This window comes from Nymphalis io, chromosome 18 (genome assembly GCF_905147045.1).
Source record: "Nymphalis io chromosome 18, ilAglIoxx1.1, whole genome shotgun sequence".
In the NCBI taxonomy this organism is placed as follows: Eukaryota; Metazoa; Arthropoda; class Insecta; order Lepidoptera; family Nymphalidae; genus Nymphalis; species Nymphalis io.
In genome coordinates, this window is record NC_065905.1 from 2,263,477 (window position 1) to 2,283,535 (window position 20,059).

The following is a 20,059-nucleotide window of genomic DNA, read 5'->3' on the forward strand; positions in this document are numbered from 1 at the left end:
TAAAATGAACTATAATAATAAAAAAATACAATTCTGATAAACTGTTTCAGTAACAGTTACTCGCAAACTATGTCACTTCGCATTAGACGAGAAGATGTGTTAGGAAGACGTGTATGCAGTGCCGGATTAAGCAAGTGCGGGGCCCGTAGAAAGTTCTTTCAAAGGACCCTTGATCTGATATGGGTTCATAAGTATAAAGAGTCAATAAGATTATAAAACTTTAAAGATCGAGCCATAGAATTTTCAATAGACAGAATACGTCATTAGTACGTCGTCCGCATCAAAGATCACATCGACTAATACTAATAATTTATTTCAATTTGTATATGATCTTTAGTTGTGTATAATTTCAATTTATTTCTCAGCTGACAACCAGTCTGCCTGTATTATAGTGCAAATGTCTGCTGTCAATATTACGATGTCTTCCTGACGACCATTCTTTAATTGAATTGAGGTAAAGTTTCGAGGCTAATTAAGCGGTACACCTAACTTTGTACTTAGAAAGTGGGTATAAATCCATATTCTGTAATTTGTTTCCCTCCAAAAGAAGTCATTTGGAAACATTGATTCAATGGTTACGGTCTCTGAAACGTACCAACGTAGAGGCCAGAAGAAATAAGCCAGTACAGTACATTCCAGGCACCTCTTCTTTGTGTTCGTGTTATAATTACTATCAGTATGGTAGTGAAGAAGTAAAGAAAACGTATTTCTTGCACCCACCTTCCCTAGCTAATATTGATATTAAGACATTGTGTATTTTACCTTTCGATTTTGCACCCAGAAGTATGTGAATGAAATTTTTTAGCGAATATGACAGAAAATATATACTATTTTGATGGGTGTATTCTTGGAATGTTTTTATTATTACGGTCAATGTCGTATATCACTTAATGATATTTTACCACAGTTTTATGCAGTGAATTTCAAGTTTGTTGTTACACAATAGCCTTAGAGTATATTTCCGTATTTAAACATTTTTATAACATTTTCGCACCGTACTGTGCGTGTTGTAAAAATAATGCGTCAGCGGTTCGGAGGGGTTTGTCTCTACATGTCAAATCAACCTACAATAAACTTCAAACACCGAAGTGAGTGCGTGTGGTGTGGCGCTGTCAATATATATACGAAGCGGTGAGCAAAATGTTTATTTTAAATCAATACAAAATCATCATAAAATAATAAACGGGATTTAACATTGTTAAAATTATTTATAAAAAGAAAACATTATATCAGGTATAATTAATTTGATTCGAATCAATAAGAAGTAATATAAAAAATAACCAAATTATTATTATTTATCTATAATAATATAAAAAAAATTGTAAAAAATAAAGTCACTCATACTCATATATATATATGTAGTATATATATATATATATATATATATATATGTTTATATTAATTGTAAATATTATGTACAAAATGGCTGAACTATGTTGGTTACTTACATGGCTAACGCTGGTTAAACCTTACGAGATACTTTTAAAGATAACTCAGAGTATCCATTTTTTCTTTTAAATTTTGGTCAAAAATAATGCATGATTTGCAAAGCTTTTTTAACCAATGTATGTGATATACCGATTATAAAATATACATAAATAAATGCATTTATTATCTTAAGCATTTAATTTAGAACAAATTTGTTTTGTATACTTTATGATTTAAATGAATATATATATTTTTGTTCTATAACTATAAATCATTATCAATATAAATACATTTAAATTTTAAACGCTTCACGTTGATTAATATTGCTAACAATAAAATTGAAATTCATACGATATATAATTTTAAAAATATTACGACATATAAAAGAAATGGACATCATCGTTTTCTTATTGTCTTAGACAATGTATCCAAGAAACACGTGTAACGTAAAAAATTATTACTTTATTTATATTTATTACTTACTTATTATATGCCAAGGCGCGGAAGTATATATAAGCACACTTACAATTAATTAATTGTAACTTGTAGACTTTAATTAAGTTAGCATTAAATTGTTTTGTTTTATTCTTATTTAGTTTAATTTTTATTTAAGTTTTATTCTTATATAAATTAACCGAAGATCTTGTGTTAATTGTTAAAACCTTTCGATTACCATATTTATGTTAACGAAAGAAACGCGTGTATCTCTTTATCACGACACTAAATATCGTGAAAGGACTTGCATTTGCTTAATCAATAGTTCACACATAGTCACCGCTTAAATGCGATCAATTTTGATAGATTACAATACGAAATTTACTGGTGGTAGCGCTTTGTGCAAGCTCGTCTGGATATGTACCGTCCACTCATCAGATATTCTACCGCAAAACAGCAATACTTGGTATTATTGTGTTCCGGTTGGAAGTGTGAGTGAGCCAGTGTCATTACAGGCACAAGGGACATAACATCTTAGTTCTCAAGGTTGGTGGTGCATTGGCGATATCAGCGATGGTTAACATTTCTTACAATGCAAATGTCTATGGGCGTTGGTGATCACTTACCATCAGTTAACCCACATGTTCGTCCGCCTACCTATACTATATAAAAAAAGGATACAAATAAAATCACTTTATTAAAGCAACAAGTACACATTCTCTCTGTCAAGTATGATTTATTCTCCTTTCAGTACGTTAAAGGATGGCTGGAAGAGTTATCACATTGGGTTGAGTCCTCCTTTGTACGATTTCTTTTTGTTTTTATTTACCTAAGTTTATTTCTTGTTTGTTCGTCTGTGCATTAACGAAATCAATAACAACTATAGTAAAATTATTTATGATAATGAATAAGTATAAAATAACGCATTGTTGGGTATAAGTCTCTATTTTCGCAAGCCGTCTACCTTAGTTCTGTGCCAATCTGTTCAAGATTCGATCCCCGACTTTCATAATGTCATCGGCCTAACTTTTTTTAATCGTTAAAACATCGATAATTTATATTATTATAGTCATCCGATCGAGTTACGAATAGGCGAAAAATGTGAATTTTTTTGAACATTTTAATGGCCGTTGTAACGGCAATTTTACATATATATTACGTTACCAACCACTTACCTGCGGCTTCGCCCGCGTGATAAATATCCAGTTAAAAGGGATAAAAAAGCCAAATTATGTTAATTATGACATATTTTAGGTGAGATAATGCGTGAAGAAGTAAGTAAAAATAAAAGATGAACTAAAAATTATGGAAAAAAAAAACAAACGAAGCAGATAGAATTAATAATTGTAACATAAAGCCATAAAGTATTCAATATCATCAACTCAATATTGTAATTAATGAAAAAACTCAAAATAATCATACGAAACGACGACATACAAATTAACACGACTCCTAATATGGCAGAAGGTCACTCTACTCCGGAAATCTATATTATAACAACGAAAATACGTACGTTTATATAATTTTTTATAGACTCAATTGGTATTAATGAAATAAAAACTTGATAAAATTATTAAATGAAATACTTCTTATAATAATTCAGTTATTAGCCGTTATTAATTTTTAGCCGTTTCAATGATGAGCCCGGACAAACAGACAAACAGAGAGACAGACAAAAATAAAAATATATGATTGTCTTTCATTTTATTTATTTGTATACCCCACGTGGCGTACTGTTCTCATTTCTCTGCCGTTTGACCATGCAACATAGAGCGCGAGTTATCAACGGTCAAGGTGTTTTCGACCGGCTCCGCGTAGAGGTGTTGGATCACTCTGCATTTTACCGTATCTTTCACGAGGCAATTTTTTGGTTTATCCCGTCCACAACAGTGTGATTTTGAAGGCATATTCTACCTCGCACAACTACTCCGTGGTACCAGCTTTCGCCAGCGGTTTGTCTAAATCGTTAAGACTTGGAAAACTTCCAGAAAAGAGCCTACTCATTACTTAAAGGCTGGCAACGCACCTATAAGCCCTCCGGTATTACAGATATCCGAACCCGTGAAATATTAACATCTTTAACTAGCCACTAGATCATCAGGGTCGATATACAACGATACTATTTACCTATTTAAGTATAAAGCGGAATCTATTTCTAAAATAACCGCAACAGTAATAGAATACTGTATAAACGATGTTACCTCGTCATCATATTAAATTATAGATTACTCGGGCAATGTTTACTATTAAAATAATTATAGCGTAGTTTAAAATCCAGCAGTAACCACATAACAGGAATTTAATTAGTAGTAATCAAAAGTAAACGATACATACACATATAAAAAACTGTTAAACTGCTGTTTGTTAGTAATATATATTTTTTGCGTAAAGAAAATATAACCCGAAAAAGTTAGAGCTGTAACATAATATTAAAAAAGTAAATTGAATGTAACTCTAATACTTGATGTTTTATATGTGGTATTAAAATATATAATATTTATCCACAGATACCATAAGAAGACATGAAACAGATAACCTTGGATGAAGAGTATAAAAAGGATACAAGGATAACACCGCATGATGTCGCAGAGCTACGAAAATGGCTTCAAACGCAACCCCACTTGCCCGAAAAGTATATATCAGGTAAATAAAACATTTGTTATTATTTTCTGTATAAAAGTAAAAGCCTATAATTGTGCCACTCGGCCTAGACCTCCTATCATTTTGGGGAGACGGTTGTAGTCTATTCCACCACGCTACTTCAATGTAAGTTCTTTGGTGTCAGATTTTCATCCAATTCAGTTCATTTGCAGGTTTTCTCAGGATGTTTTCCTTCACCGCCAAGTATGAGATAAATCATAAAAATAAATGAAGCCCATGAACATTCAGTATTGCTTGTCCGGCTTCGAACCTGTAATCATTGGTTAAGATTAGCCGCCAAGGCAAATAAGCCATCTAAAATATCACAAAAATGTTTAAAATCATTAAAATACATATATAAAAATATATCTTTTCATGTCATTCAGATATAGACAACAAAAAGTAAGTTAATAACCTTACGAGGGTCATATTTTAATAAAAATTACATTTAATTTTAATACAATTACGAACATTGAATTTAATATTTATATACAGATAAATAAACAGATTTTTCTCTTCTGTACGTCAATCCTTTTTTTTTGTATAAAAAAAATTGCTGAAGTAATTAATTATAAATGTGTGGGTAAAAAAATTAATGGTAGAAACATGAAATTCATATCTTTATAATTTTTTCTGGTGACCTAAGAGCTGGCGCTTATTTAGCCCAAAGGCTGAGTCTAGCGGTGCAGAGGGGCAATAGTGCCAGCGTCTTGGGTACAATGCCACAGGACAATCTTTTAGACGGCGTGTTTTTGCTTTAAATTTGTAATGTGTATTTTGTTCTTTTAATTTTAATTTTGTACTTTATTAAAATGAATGTATATAAATATAAATAAATTATTTATAATTATGTTTAATTTAACTGGGTATAAAACATATATAAATGAGTAACGTTTTTCCGGGACCTAATTGCAGATCAGTTGTTTTATGGTGTTTTACAAACTGAATAGTTGCCAATATATACAGTACAGGTATAGCAATTTTTACAGTTAGATATTATTTAATAACAATCTCGAAACAATCACCGCAAAATCGCTCGTGAAATGTCAGAAATTGATATGCGACATTGACCATAATATAATACATTAACATTTGATAACAAAATAAGTCTCACATAAGCCAACAAAGTTTCCACTTTTACATTCAAACATGGAGTGAACCTAACAATAACAAGTTATTTAACAATTAATTAAAATAAAGCACAAAAGCAAAACAAATAAAAATATAGGAATATTAATGACAAATACAGTTTTTTTAAGGCTTCTAAGTACTTAAATAAATTTTCCTTATAGATATCTATATTAGAGTAGCGTTTATTATAATTGTCACATGCTCTTATTATAATATATCTCTACTTATAACATTTTAAGAAAACACGCATCAAAATAGTATATATATCACTATAAGTCGGTTGTCAACATTTAACGGGTGTGTAAAGAAATAAGTTCTTACAGAATAGCAAAGCTGTTTATGATTCGTCAAAATATGCCTACAAATACCATGTAATGTTGAAGCAATATAACTTTTTATTTTTGCTATTTCAGTGGAAACGCGCCATAAGATCTATAGGTAGTATAATACATATTTGTACTATCAATAGACCTCAGTCTATTGATAGTACAAATATGTTTTTTTTTATATAGAATAGGAAGGTGGACGAGCATATTGGCCACCTGATGGTAAGTGGTCACCAAACGCCCTTAGACATTGTAAGAAATGTCAACCATCGCTTATAGCCAATGCGCCACCAACCTTGGGAACTAAGATTTTATGTCCCTTGTGCCTGTAATTACACTGGCTCACTCACCCTTCAAACCGGAACCAACGATACCAAGTACTGCTGTTTTGCGGTAGAATATCTGATGAGTGGGTGGTACCTACCCAGACGAGCTTGCACAAAGCCCTACCACCAGTTATACTTTTGAAGTTAATAGTTCAATTGAACTTACTTCTCAAAGTAAGTTCAATTGAACTATTAACTTCAACGATGTCTTAATTGCTACCGATTAATATTAGAAAAGTGCGAATTGCGTAATAAGTGTTCGTGAAAAAACTAAAATCCTCAATCTATACTATTAAAGTCGTTTGTCCTGATTTACTATTCACACGAACAAAACTATTGAGTCTAAAAAGCTGAAAGCAGCGGATCCGGTGACAAAGGATTTTTGGAAATTTTAACCTCAAGGAGAGAAATGGGTGGGGTATATATATATACATAACTTTGTATGAAATTACGTACGAAGTCGGGACGAGTCTAGTTTTTTTATAAAGCAGCTAGTAAAACTAACTTATAATAATATTTGTTATCTTTTATTTATCTATCGCATCGTCAGCGTGGTTATATATATATATTTATTTTTTAGGAAAACATACAATGTGATTACATTTATAATAATAAACTATACACACATCAGCTAAGTTTCCACTGATAATAATTAATTAAACACAATCGTCTTAATTGGTTACCCATCCGACTTCACCATACCAACATAAAGGAAAAATTTATATTTTTAGGGAAACCTGGAGAAGTATTCCATTCTGTAAAAGAAATGGATTTTAAGGGTGCCCGGACACAAGTCATCTCTTCATAATAATTATTTTACAATGCAGGCTATTAGGCTCTGGAATGTCCTTCCTTTAAATATTCGGGAGGCTAAATCTATAAATTTTTAAAAAAATACATATAAAATATCACTTTTTGACTCGTTATTATTTTTTTTCCTTTTTTGGTACTCCTTTTATTTGAGGACTTATCGTATTTATTATATATTGTATTTTTATTACATACTTGTAATTTAAGAATGTTTTCGTAATGTCATTTATTTATTAATATATGTGTTAATATTGACACTTATTTATTAGTTTGTTTTTGTAACAGATTTATGTTATTTTATTTATTATTATTATTACATGCACCACCTACCTCATATGAGTTATTCCTTATACCGTTGGTTGCCTGGAAGAGATCGCTATGTAGCGATAAGGTCACCAAAGTTGTATGCTACTCATAATTGTATTGTATACATGTTTAATCTTTGTGGTGTACCAGTATAAAGTAAAGTAAATACTATGATTTAACAAAAACAAAACACACATAGTATAAAATAGCTAAAACATTATAACATCAAGAGAGATCAATAAAGGCGTAGTAAAGATAAAAAAATTTTTAATCAATTAAAATTAATTACTTAATGAAAAACTAATGAGATGAAGTTACAACATATCAAGTTCTTGTATTGATTAATAAACAATTTTCATATAACTATTATTTATCGATATAATAAAATCGAATATACATTTTTATCTTCTAGATCTGGACCTTATCCTCGCATATCATTGCTGTCACAACAGTTCAGGTTTGACGAAGCAAGTTTTAGACTTGAATTTAACACTACGAACGCTGTTCAATAACATTTTTAAGGATCGTTATAATGATCGCATAGAAAAAATTGTTACAAACATGTATGTATGTATGATATTTTATTTTATATTTTGTTTGGAAAAAGACCGTTTTTATTGGCAATATGTAGCCACACTGATGATTGAAATGGGCAATGACGACGTAAGGAAATGGTAATATTTCTCACAACGCCAAACTGGTGGTGGTGACTACTTACTATTATATATATATAGATTCCGTCCGTTTTAAGACATTTTTGTAAACAATATACTTATAAAACCTTTCTCACTAATTTAAACTGTTTCCAGTTTGATGACAACCCTATCGAAGCGAACGAAAGAAGGCTATGTGATATTTTATACTCGTCTTTTGAATAATGATCCCAAGGTCTTCCATTTTGGAGATGCAGTAAAGTAAGAACACAATTTATTAATGGTCAATATGACTTATATAATGATAATATGTTTATGTGTACGATGGCAGATAATATTTTGAAGTTCCTGGGTTTCAATATCCCTTGAGGAGATGGTTTGATGGGTTGATACACGTGTGGAAGATTTTCATCCGACATACGTCTTCCTTCTCCCTCGAGCTTGAGATGAATTATAATAAAACAAGCACGTGAAATTCAGTGATGTTTGCATGGGATTGGAACCGCAATATGAAGCTTAAGATTACGTGTTTTAGCCACTGGGCCATCTCGAATAATTGTCGTCATACATTTAATAAAAATTATTTTTTTTCAGAGCAGTGCTTATGATTATCGAATTGTATCAGTATGAAGAAGGTACATGGCCCGGAATGCTCCTTACGGTCGACTTTAAGGACGTAACTCTTGCTCACTTAGCGAAAATCGACTTATTCTATTTACAACATTTCCTATACTATCTTCAGGTACGAATATTGATATGACTATATTAAAAAGTGTTTTGCTTATAAAATGTATAAAAGATGAAGAAAGGTTTTTATTATCACACAACACATAAACGTAAATGTTCGTTGACTATTTTAAAAACTTGCGGACTTCCTTTTAATCATTTTTTGGTGGATGATTACTTAAACAATGCTGTGTCCCTTTCTTTCGAATGTCAAATCGATAATGACAGAAAGAGCGAAATTAGTGTTTAACTAAACAGTCGCTAAGTAACATAACCATTTGAAAAAATAGGATTGAAAAACCACTGGTAAATGTGGCTGACTATATTTATTATAAAATTTTATTTGTCTAGTGGCAAGCTTATAAAGTTGACGACCACGAGGTTCTGGATTCAAACCTTGAGTCGGGTTAGTAAATAAGTTAATGAGTTTTCTGTCGAGAAATTCTTAGTATCAGCCCGTAACTTGTATGTTGGTAGAGGGGGTACTCAAGGGCCCCGGAAAGCACGTAAATAAATGTTGATCCTGTGCCTTGAATTCTTCTCGGTTGGGTTTGCCGTTTTACTAGAATATGAGAGTTACAGAATAGTGTACTTGGTAATGATCGCCTTAGCTGAAGTCATTCATGAGGTTAGCTGAAGTGATTCATTTTGCATAGTAACAAAACGGCAAAAAATAAAAAAAAAACAATAAAAGATGTATGAAGTATATGATTGAACATGCAGGTTTTATCACTAAATTTTACTTATAAACACTAATTAAGAACATAAAAACTCATTAGTGCTTGCTAGGATTTGGATCTTTGGGTAAAATACATGTGTTCTAACCACCCATAATTTTTAAATTCGTTATTTTTTTTACATAAATTAGGAAGCAATACTTTTAAGACTCAAAGGAATGCATTTTATGAACGCACCACCTTTTATCGACAAGGTATTGTTGATGATGAAACCATTTATGAAGAAAGAGTTGATGGACATGTTATACGTCCACACTACCGGTTCCAAGACTGTAGAAGATTACATACCAAGCGAGGCGCTGCCCAAAGAATCTGGTGGCAACGCAGAAAGTGTTGAGAAACATAGAGGTTAGTTAAACGAGAGAATTTGACATAAATAATTGCAATGTCTTTGACACAATGGGCCATCTGAGAGCTAAAAATAAATACATGTGGGTTGCGTTATTTTGCATTGGCGATGTAAGAAATGGTTAATATTTCTTACATCGCCAATGTCTTTGCGCAGTTATGATGAGTAACCATCGCTTTTGGCCATCATTTCTATTTTTAAATATAAAAAGTTACACACAATGCGTCGACATGCAATTATTTATTTATTCTAATAAAGAATAGCAACAAAATAAAAATGATCAGAATCTGCATAATGTACATTTTATATGTTTCCTAATATTACTTTTTATTGTTACAGATATTGTTTTGGCGAAATTAAAAGATCACAAGCCATATTTTGAGGAAGAGAGTCAAAAACGAGTAACAGAATCTCTTAGGGCGGGCAAACAGAAGACTATATCAGATATATTTGGAGGGGTCGAAGGGTCGTTCAAAAAGTTAGAAATTGATTAACATTTCCGACAAAATTGATGAAGTATTCTCAATTAAGGCTACTGATATCCGGCATCAGATATTTCATGCCGAATTACTCTGTTTAGTCTGTTATTGAAAATCCATAGCTATTAAATGCTTAAATTTGTATTTGATTACGATGACATAAAACTTTTTACTGCTTAGTGCATTGTAAAAATACAAGATTTTATTTAAGTTGCAATATTAGACAATTTTTTATCAAGCTTATAATATTTAATTTATAGTAGACTCTGTTTTGATTGTTTGAATCTTAAATATACATTTTTGAAAATAAATATATAATTTACTGTGAAATTATACAAAATGAAATTCGACTAGACTTAAATCATTGTTCTGAATCAAATTAAATTATTTTATGCAATAAGTAAAACTTAATTCCATTTAAATTCTGTTAGTATATGTTAAAGTTCTGTATAATTGTTAAAAAATAAAATTAGTGCGTTTAATTCTTATATATATGTATAACTTATAATTCGCTATTTTATATTTAAATTTGAATAAAAATGTAAAATGAATTTCATAAACTTAAATCGTTTCTTAATCTTTCATTAAAGAGAGCTGAATAAAGAAAATGGAGACGCTTTTCGGTGTAATAAAAATAAATAAATATTGCATCCTTAAATATTTGTAAATATTAAGCAAGCTATATATTCAGAAAACACTTTTTTATTGTATTTTCAATTATCATGATAATTTTTATGTGGTTTATGGGTTGGTGTTATGTTATTAATGTCGTGATCATTTGAAATTTTAAATCTAGATGTAAATTTTAAGTGTATGTTTTAATTTGTTGTATTTCCACCTTAGGTTACGAATAAATTTATAAAGTTAACACTTGTATGTATAAATATAATATCTAATCTCTTAATTGAAAGAAGGTTGATGGATGGAAGATGTGCACCCATACGTAGTTAACGTATTTAAGACACGTACGAAACGATTTGCTTCCTCGTTTCTGATACGCACCGCCAAGGTCTGGAATACCCTCCCGACCATTTTCCCCACCACCTACAATATGGGTACCTTCAAGTCTAGAGTGAATAGGCATCTTTTAGGCAAGCGCGCTCTATTTTAGACTGTATCTCACTTTCCATCAGGTGTGATAACACAGTCAAGCGCTAGCCTGAACATTCAAAAAAATTATAAACAACAATTTAAGCACATGAAAACTCAGTCGCCCTTGCTCGGATTACATTCAGTAATCTACGGTTAAGATTAACGTGTTTTAACCACTGAGCCATTTTGGTGGATTTGATTCCGAGTATAAAAAAATCAACCATGCATTTAAAAAAAAATGATGGAGCTCCGATTAATGGATGTAATTACCCTGATATACCATTATGTTGGTATGTACATAAAGTAACGCTTATCTAAAACAATCTCTACAAACATTACCACTGAAGGTTATTTTAACTACCTTTTAATGACAGCTTTGTTGATATAATATCGTACAAACAACATATACGTGAACTAAAAACTTGAAATTCGATAAACGGTTTACACTGTTATTCGCTCACCAATATTGGCGCCAAGGTTTCTTAATAATTCTAGTATTTAACAAATAAGATTTTCTGTTTGTCATTTGGTAACTTACCAAGGTCACTAATTCATTGACAATATAAGAAATGGTGAATGGTATTGGTGATGACTTATTATCAGCTGGCCAATTTACCATTCCGCCTACCAATTATAAACAATGATAAAAATAAATCTTGCAGTTGCAGTGTGAAGATAAACTCATATAATCCTAAAATATTAAAAATAACTGTCATTACAAACATTTATTTCTATATAGTTCCATGTTTTATATTTATTAATATTCATTGGCCAGCTTAATGTATTATAAATTTGTTTTTACGATTTATATTTAGATTTTATATCTACAAGATTAATGGATAGGAGTCTTAAACAATAATATGTACATATAACGTAGTAACTTATCAGATCATTGTAATACAGTAAGTGCACTCATACAGTAACAGCCTTTGAATATCCCACAGCTGGACTAAGGCCTCATCTCCCTTTTTGAGGAGAAGATTATGACGACGAACAAGGTTAAAATAAGACGACACGAATGAATTTCACGTTTAAATGTATATTGATAATTAAACTAGATAATGTGAAATTAAAATAGATCTTATTTTAGAAAGTGCATTGTCACTTGTGTCATTATTATACCGATTTAAATTATTGGTGATTATACTTTCACCTTCAAAAACGGGCATTTTCATACTTAACTAAATACAGTTTTTATATAATTTCCGTATGAAAACGTAATATCTGGAATCTAAATCCGAATTAAAAAAATGACTTCGACATGGAACAGAAGCATAGAAGAGATGAAGGGTACGAATTTTTGGTCAAATATTAAATTTGGTCTTAATTTTATAGATCTTTGAGAGGTCCAAAATTTCGGACCATCTTATGTTACCTTATATTTTAATAAATGTGTACAAACTGTTAAATTAATAATACACTAAAGTATTCGGTAAGTAATAAAACAAACAAGAAATGAACTTCTTTGGTCAGAATTTATAAGCTAACTAAAAGATTAAAATTATACATTTAAATGTAACTAAATATTACTTACGACTTATAACTTAAGTATTAACGAATAACCTTCAGTTGCCGTAATTTAAAAATTTTTAATTATACTATTTATCTTAAGTTTACTGGTGGGTAAGAAATATTATATATTAGGTCCTTACATATGAAATTGACGTTTTGTACGGGAGGAATATAAAGTCAATTTTTTTTTTTGTAAAATATATTTCATTAATCAAAGTATGTACCGTTGTTATCTATGCACTTTTGCCATCTCATAGGTAGTACATTGATCCCTTTACTAAAAAAACTACGAGTGCGAGAATCAATAAACTATTTGAAGTTCAAGTCCACCATTGTTCAAGTTTTTTTTTTACTTTCCCGATTTGCTTCAAGTGGATTAATACAGTTTTATCACTTACCCCAAAGCCTGCAGCTTTTATCTCTGAAGTGCTTTGTGATGTATCCGCTTCCACAATAGCCTTTAATTCTTCATTTTCCACTTTAGTCGTCCGCCGGCCGTCCACGGGGTTGGTTCTGAAGGTCGAAATTTTCAGAACCAAAAACGTACCAAATAAACGATGATAGAAACGGTAATAAACGATGTCAATGACTGTTTTAAAAACTCAAATAAGCTGGTAAGCTAAATGAATTTATAAATTTGAATTTGAAATTCTTAACCAAAGAGGAGATATTTCAGATCAAAGTGGTCAGTACGACAAAACGCTAATTTCATATGTAAGGATCTAATATTATGACATCGCTATAGCTTTGAAACCCATATATCTTATAATTAATTGCCACTCAATTTTTTCAAGTTCCTATATTTTCAGAGCTCTATCACAATGAACCTGTGTGGTGTAAAGTGAATGGTCCGCTAGCGTTTGTGCTGCGCTTCTCAAGATTAGTTGGTGTTGCCGCTTTGCGCTTCAGACCACTACAAAATGTCCAACGAGTTTGCTTATGGCCCTCTTTTGTATTTTACTCCTATTTATACATCGCTGTATTCAGTGAGTTCATAATCATCTTGCTGTTTACTTGAAAAGGATTAACACTTTCTACAAAATCCATTTCTTCTTAATAAACTTTGTGATATATATTTAAGTTGTTTATAAGACTTTTATGATCATTGTGATTTTCAGTACTAGTGTCAATATTAGGTCACACTCACGACTATTACGTCAGTAATCCATCGCGGAAGATTCGCATACTACTGGGCTTATCAGATGTATTCTGTTTTTTCGAATTCATTATGTCAAACATAATAGTAATAGCCGCAGTGTTTAATCTGTCTAATAGAATGAAAAGACTAATCAAGTGGATAAATAACATCGAAAAGGTGGTTTTGGATTGATTTATTTGCATACGACAATTTTTTTTAATCAATATATGTATACCTATAAAATATAGTAAAACCCAATAATGTCCTACAGCTGGGCTAAGAATATCTCTCCTTTTTTTAATACATCGAATTACAAGCACGCTTGTTAGGTAGTTTTATTTTATTTTATGAATATTAATTTTTCAGATAAATAACGATATGTCGAATAACTTTTTAAATTTTAATGTACGGAAAAGTAAAACTATTTTGTGGATTTACTTTACGATATTAGCAACTTTTGCTGTTTATGATATTAGTATTGCAGTCATTGGTTTTCTTAAAGAAGATCTATACCGTAAGTATTTGATACTAATTCTAAAAGAACTCGTTAAAAACGAAAATTAAAGAGACAATGAAAAGATTCAAACTTTTTATTATTTTAAAAATCAATAGTATGCGACGTGGACTTTCTTGCATATCATATTCATCCCATGTTTTATCGGCCTTTTCCAAGTGTTTTAGGTGCCATCATAAATCATTATCCTCATAAGCCTCATAATAACACGAAGAAGCATTAGATTTTTTTTCGAAATTATATTCATATAATAGCGGTTCACCCGTGGCGTCACCCGCGTTGTAGTAAAAAATCCAGTAAAACGGGACAAAAAGGCTAAAAATGTTAATTATATCATATTCTAGCTGTTATAAAGCGTGAAGAAATAACTAATATTTACGTCACACACAGCCTTTCGTATTTATGATATTAGTGCGATTATATTTATTGTAGTAATTAAAGATAAATGGATATACTGAGTTAGTGTAATGTCTCCTTATATACTACATTAGGTATAGTATTTCCATTTGCTAGAACAACGATATATTTGGCATGACTTACACGTGAATATGCTACATATAGTTGACCACGGGTAAAGAAAGCAACAGCAAGTATTTGAAAAAAAAACAACCTGAACAAACAAAATGAAACTGTAAATAAAGATAAATTTAAACAATTTAATGAACAGTAGGTAACAGCCTTTAACACCATATTATATAGATTGTTGCTACATTATATTTTACTTCAATTGTTGCAGCTATTGTTGTAACATTTTCGGTATTCTATTACATAAAGTGTGCAATTCGTCTGGTAATACAAATGCAGTTTTTTTTAATCATCTGTCTGTTAAATGACTCACTGGGATTGATAAATGAACAATTGACCGATTTGGACTTGCAGCTAAAATTATTCAGTGAGTACACACACACATTAAGTAATTACACTTTATGCTAACATTCATATCAACGTTGTCGCCATTATTATTAGTATTATTATTTATTAATAGTTCACTAACAAATTATGCATTATATCAGACGTATAAAATAAAATAATAAAATGAAGAAACTAAAATATTTATTATAGAACTGCCCACTGTTACTAATACGTCAAACCAATAAAAAGTAGTGAATTGTCAATAGTTTGATCTTAATATCTTTGATTAATATTGACAGACCGCCACAAGGCTACGTGCAAGCAGTATAGCATAAACACATGTCTGTCATAAATAACACGTTAATAGTGAATTGTTGAGTAAACAAGACAAAAGGCATTAATACACCTACAAACTAGCCTAATTCCAAATTTTACAATAGTTTAACGCATAAAGTGATATAGAAATAGATAACCAAATAATGTTGAAATAAACTAATTACTTTTTCAATTATAATTTAACTAAAAAAAACAGCATTAAAATTAAAACTAGATTTGTATTAATAAACAGGTGAGGCATAGTTCAAACAAATATAATAATAATAAATAAAATAGTAAGCTTTACTTTCAAACTGGCTAATGGAGAAAAAGTTTTTTTTTTTCCAATGTGATTGATCATTCTGATTCGAGATGATTGAACTTTGAAATAACACCCGTGTTTCATTACCAGATGTGCCTGAACCTGTAACCACCAAATCAGCACGTGATACGACTCGCCGTCTTTTTAACGCATACCTATCTATATGCACTACCGTTGTAGAGTTTAACAGAGAAGAAGGAACTGTTGTGCTACTTTTATATATTTACACCGTTTTCGACATGATGAATGCTTTATTTATTATGTCATCCTCTTTATCAGGTACAGTCTTCGTCAGTTTTTACTGGTGATAGGGATTTATGTAAGCTCGTCTGGGCAGGTACCACCCACTCATCAGATATTTTACCGCAAAACAGCAGTACTTGGTATTATTGTGTTCCGGTTTTAAGGGTGAGAGCCAGTGTAACTACAGGCACAAGGTATATAACATCTTAGTTTTCAAGGTAGGTGGCGCATTAGCAATGTAAGCGTTGGTTAACATTTCTTACAGTACCAATGGATATGGGTGTTAGTGTACACTTACATTCAGGTGGTCCATATTATGCTCGACCGCCTACCTATACCATCAAGAATATTCGGTGTTTTGTATAAATAAATGTGCATGTTTGTTAATAAAATATTTATAGCTCGTCCGATTTGCTCGAATCTAATTATGTTTAATATGACTTGTTTTCATTATAATATATTTAATTTCAAATATATGTATATATATATATATATATAAATTGACACGAATTATTGTTATTACAGTTGAATCTATTTATATATTTTTGCAAATTGAATATACAACTATGATATGGCTTATATACCAAATTGCTATTGTAATTCTTTGGATGGAATCTTGCCATCGCACACAAAACGAGGTACGTTAAAGATTATTTGTCATATAAATTTCAAATTTACCTAATCTACTTCCTAATTTTGGATAAAAAAAAATATATTATGTTAAAAATAATAAGGATGTAAAATAGTTGTGTTAAAATATACTCAGTTCCTAAGGTCCTCATTAGTTTCAGGCGATTTTGAACACCGTCAGCCAACTTATGTGCACGCCGTCTCGGATAAAACTTCCTGTACTGTTTGATTTCTATGAATTTCAAATGCCAAAGTTCTGTCCTCACGGTATTTTCGATTTCACAAGATCGATTACAGTCGCGGTAAATTTACGTTTACTTGTAAAATTGTCACAATCCAATGTCAGTCTCGCATGGATTTACTATTTTCGTGTATCATACTTTATATAATAAAAGAACGAAACTATAATATCCGAGCTATAATTAAATTATTGTAATTGTATTTTAATTATAAATAAATTTATAAAAAAAAATCTATGTATTTGAAGGACAGATAATATACAATTTATAAGCTATAAAGCTCCAATAACCTTTTTTTTCTATGTTAGAGAACAGATTGTCTGAAATTTGAAAACCAGAAGAAGGTGACCTCGGTCTGTTATATTAATATTCATCCTAATTAAAGTTAATTTAATGGGCAAATACATATAAATGATTCATAACCTACATGAGATTGATATTGATTGATAACAAAGATCTAATTATATCGGATCAAATGAACCTTGATGCGTACAATTTTTGATTATACTTATAGCTATTTTTTTTTCAGGTATTCGGTGTCATGACAACTTTTTTGCTAATTGTAAGACAATTTAAAATCAAAGATAAAATATATTCAGAGGAACATAAAGAATAAGAGATGAACTCAAATCGTGCTTAGAAATGCGTCAACGTATTCAATATATATGTATTTATTACTTTCCTTTTATCGCACTTATAAGAATAAGGTCTGAGATGTTATATTATTTTCTTTGTGATACCATACCATTGGATCCCTTTGTTTAGTATTATTATTTGACATTTGTAAAAAAATATTGAGTGGCCATTTACATAAGGATTTATCTAAGGACTATAGGCAGCTTATATATAATATCATCTACATCACACGCTCAATTATAGCACACACACACATTTACACACTCACGCACACACGGTTTGGATTAACTTACAATAATTAGTAATAAGACCCTTTTGTAATACTTTTTAATAATTGAATGGGAAGGAACTGACTTCTGACGCACGGATTATTCCAGTTCAGGAGTCAGGGCTACTTTTTAAAATATGTATGTATTGGATAAAGATAAAGTATTATTATTATTATTATTTTGTATCTTTTTTTATATCTCCCTTTTAACAAGGGTAACTTAACTATCAGGCGGGCCATGACCAAGCGTGATAGGTTTGTTAAATATTAAATTGACAATGGTGATGTGAGGAACTTTCGTGTAAGACGTGTGGTGTTCAGTATGACTGCTTTTTGTAAAAGTGCGAGAGTGGACTTGGACATTTGGAGAATATTGAGATTAGTCTTGAGTGTTTTTGGTATAACGCCTGTACTGGAGAGAATGATTGGTAAAATTTTCACTGTATTTATTGACCATTGTTTTTTAATTTCATTAGCCAATTCTATGTATTTTATTACTTTTTCATTGTGTGTACTGAGTAGGTTGTGTGAATTACATACTGCAATATCGACTATATAAACTATTTTGTTGTTTTTGTCTACCACTGTTATATCCGGTCTTTTGTAATGTATGGTTTGGTCGGTGATGATTGTTCGATCCCAGTAGATTTTATAATAATTATTTTTTAGAACTTTACAGGGTTGGTATTTATAGTAAGCTACTTTATTTGTTTTGAATTTATATTGATGGGCTAAGTTTTGGTGAATTATTGGTGCTACTTGGTCATGCCTGTCCTGTGCTTATAATCAGTTTGGACGATTGACTGGCAAGCACCGGTTATGTGTTGAATCGTTTCTGAACTGCTTTGGCAACGTCTACATAAATTAGTCGGTAAATTAGCTGTGCGAATAATATGTTTCTGATAGTTTCGGGTGTCTATTACTTGATTTTGTATGGCTATCATAAAAGCCTCTGTCTCGGGGAATAACTCACCACGCCGCAGCCACTCGTTCGACGCTTCCATATCGACATGTCCTTGGCCCAAGTCGGCCCGATGTCTTCCATGCAATGACTTTTGTGACCACATACTAATTTTTTGTTCTTTATTAAGTAAGAGTTGTTTTAAGTAAAAGTTTGTTCTTTAGTAAGCCCCCCCACCTAAACCTTGCCCCACCACGGCAAGGTGATCCCCGGGTGGGTTATTATTATTATTATTTCTATTTAACTTTTAAAGTTTCTCTTCTTTCGAAGGGTTTAAACCTAAAACGCGGGCTGCAGCCAAGCGTTAAGGAGTGTTGCTTAAATTAAAAACGTTGATGATAAAGTGGATGATGATATAAACTTTCGGGTGACACGGCAGGTGTTAAGGATTACGGCTTTTTGAATTATATGGAGGACATATGTTGGCATTTGTAAGGTGTTCAGACTTTGTGTCAAGGATTTTAGCACGATACCTGTGGATGATAGGACTATTGGGACTATGTGTACTGTTTGTGCTTTCCATTGCGTTTTAATTTCTATGGCGAGATCATGATATTTATTTAACTTTTTAGATATTGTGGTTTGTATGTTATGTGAATTAGGAACGGCTATATCGATAAGATAAACGATTCTATTGATTTTATCATGAACTGTAATATCTGGTCTATTATAACAGATAGTTTTGTCAGTTATTATTGTTCTATCCCAGTAGATTTTGTGGTTTATATTTGTAATACGGATTCATTTCTGTTATAAGTTTATATTTGTATGCTAAATATTGGTGTATGATTGCAGCCACTTGATCATGTCGATGCTTATAATCGGAGTGCGAGAGATGTGCGAGAGATTTGCAAGCCCCCGTTATGTGCTGAATAGTTTCAAAGGCTGCGTTACAGTGTCTACATAAGTCAGTAGGTTGATTATTATCCTTCATTATGTACTTCCTATAGTTACGAGTTGCTATTATTTGGTCTTGAATGGCGAGCATAAA

At 31.1% G+C, this 20,059-nt stretch overlaps 1 protein-coding gene across 1 annotated transcript; it reads left to right on the forward strand.

Moving 5' to 3' along the window:
* Nucleotides 1-1,048: 1,048 nt before the first annotated feature.
* Nucleotides 1,049-10,599, forward strand: LOC126775578 (alpha-tocopherol transfer protein-like). Its single transcript, XM_050497618.1, has 7 exons — nt 1,049-1,131; nt 4,371-4,506; nt 7,815-7,965; nt 8,212-8,316; nt 8,650-8,797; nt 9,650-9,866; nt 10,207-10,599. Exons 2-7 carry the CDS (start codon nt 4,386-4,388, stop codon nt 10,359-10,361), a joined length of 897 nt encoding a protein of 298 aa, XP_050353575.1. The 5' UTR covers nt 1,049-1,131; nt 4,371-4,385; the 3' UTR covers nt 10,362-10,599.
* Nucleotides 10,600-20,059: the final 9,460 nt, after the last annotated feature.

Coding starts and splice junctions, on each gene's coding strand:
- LOC126775578 (XM_050497618.1), top strand. CDS start 4,386: ATGAAACAGATAACCTTGGATGAAGAGTATAAAAAGGATACAAGGATA. Junction 7,966..8,211: donor GAAAAAATTGTTACAAACAT/GTATGTATGTAT, acceptor AACTGTTTCCAG/TTTGATGACAACCCTATCGA. Junction 9,867..10,206: donor AAGTGTTGAGAAACATAGAG/GTTAGTTAAACG, acceptor TTATTGTTACAG/ATATTGTTTTGGCGAAATTA.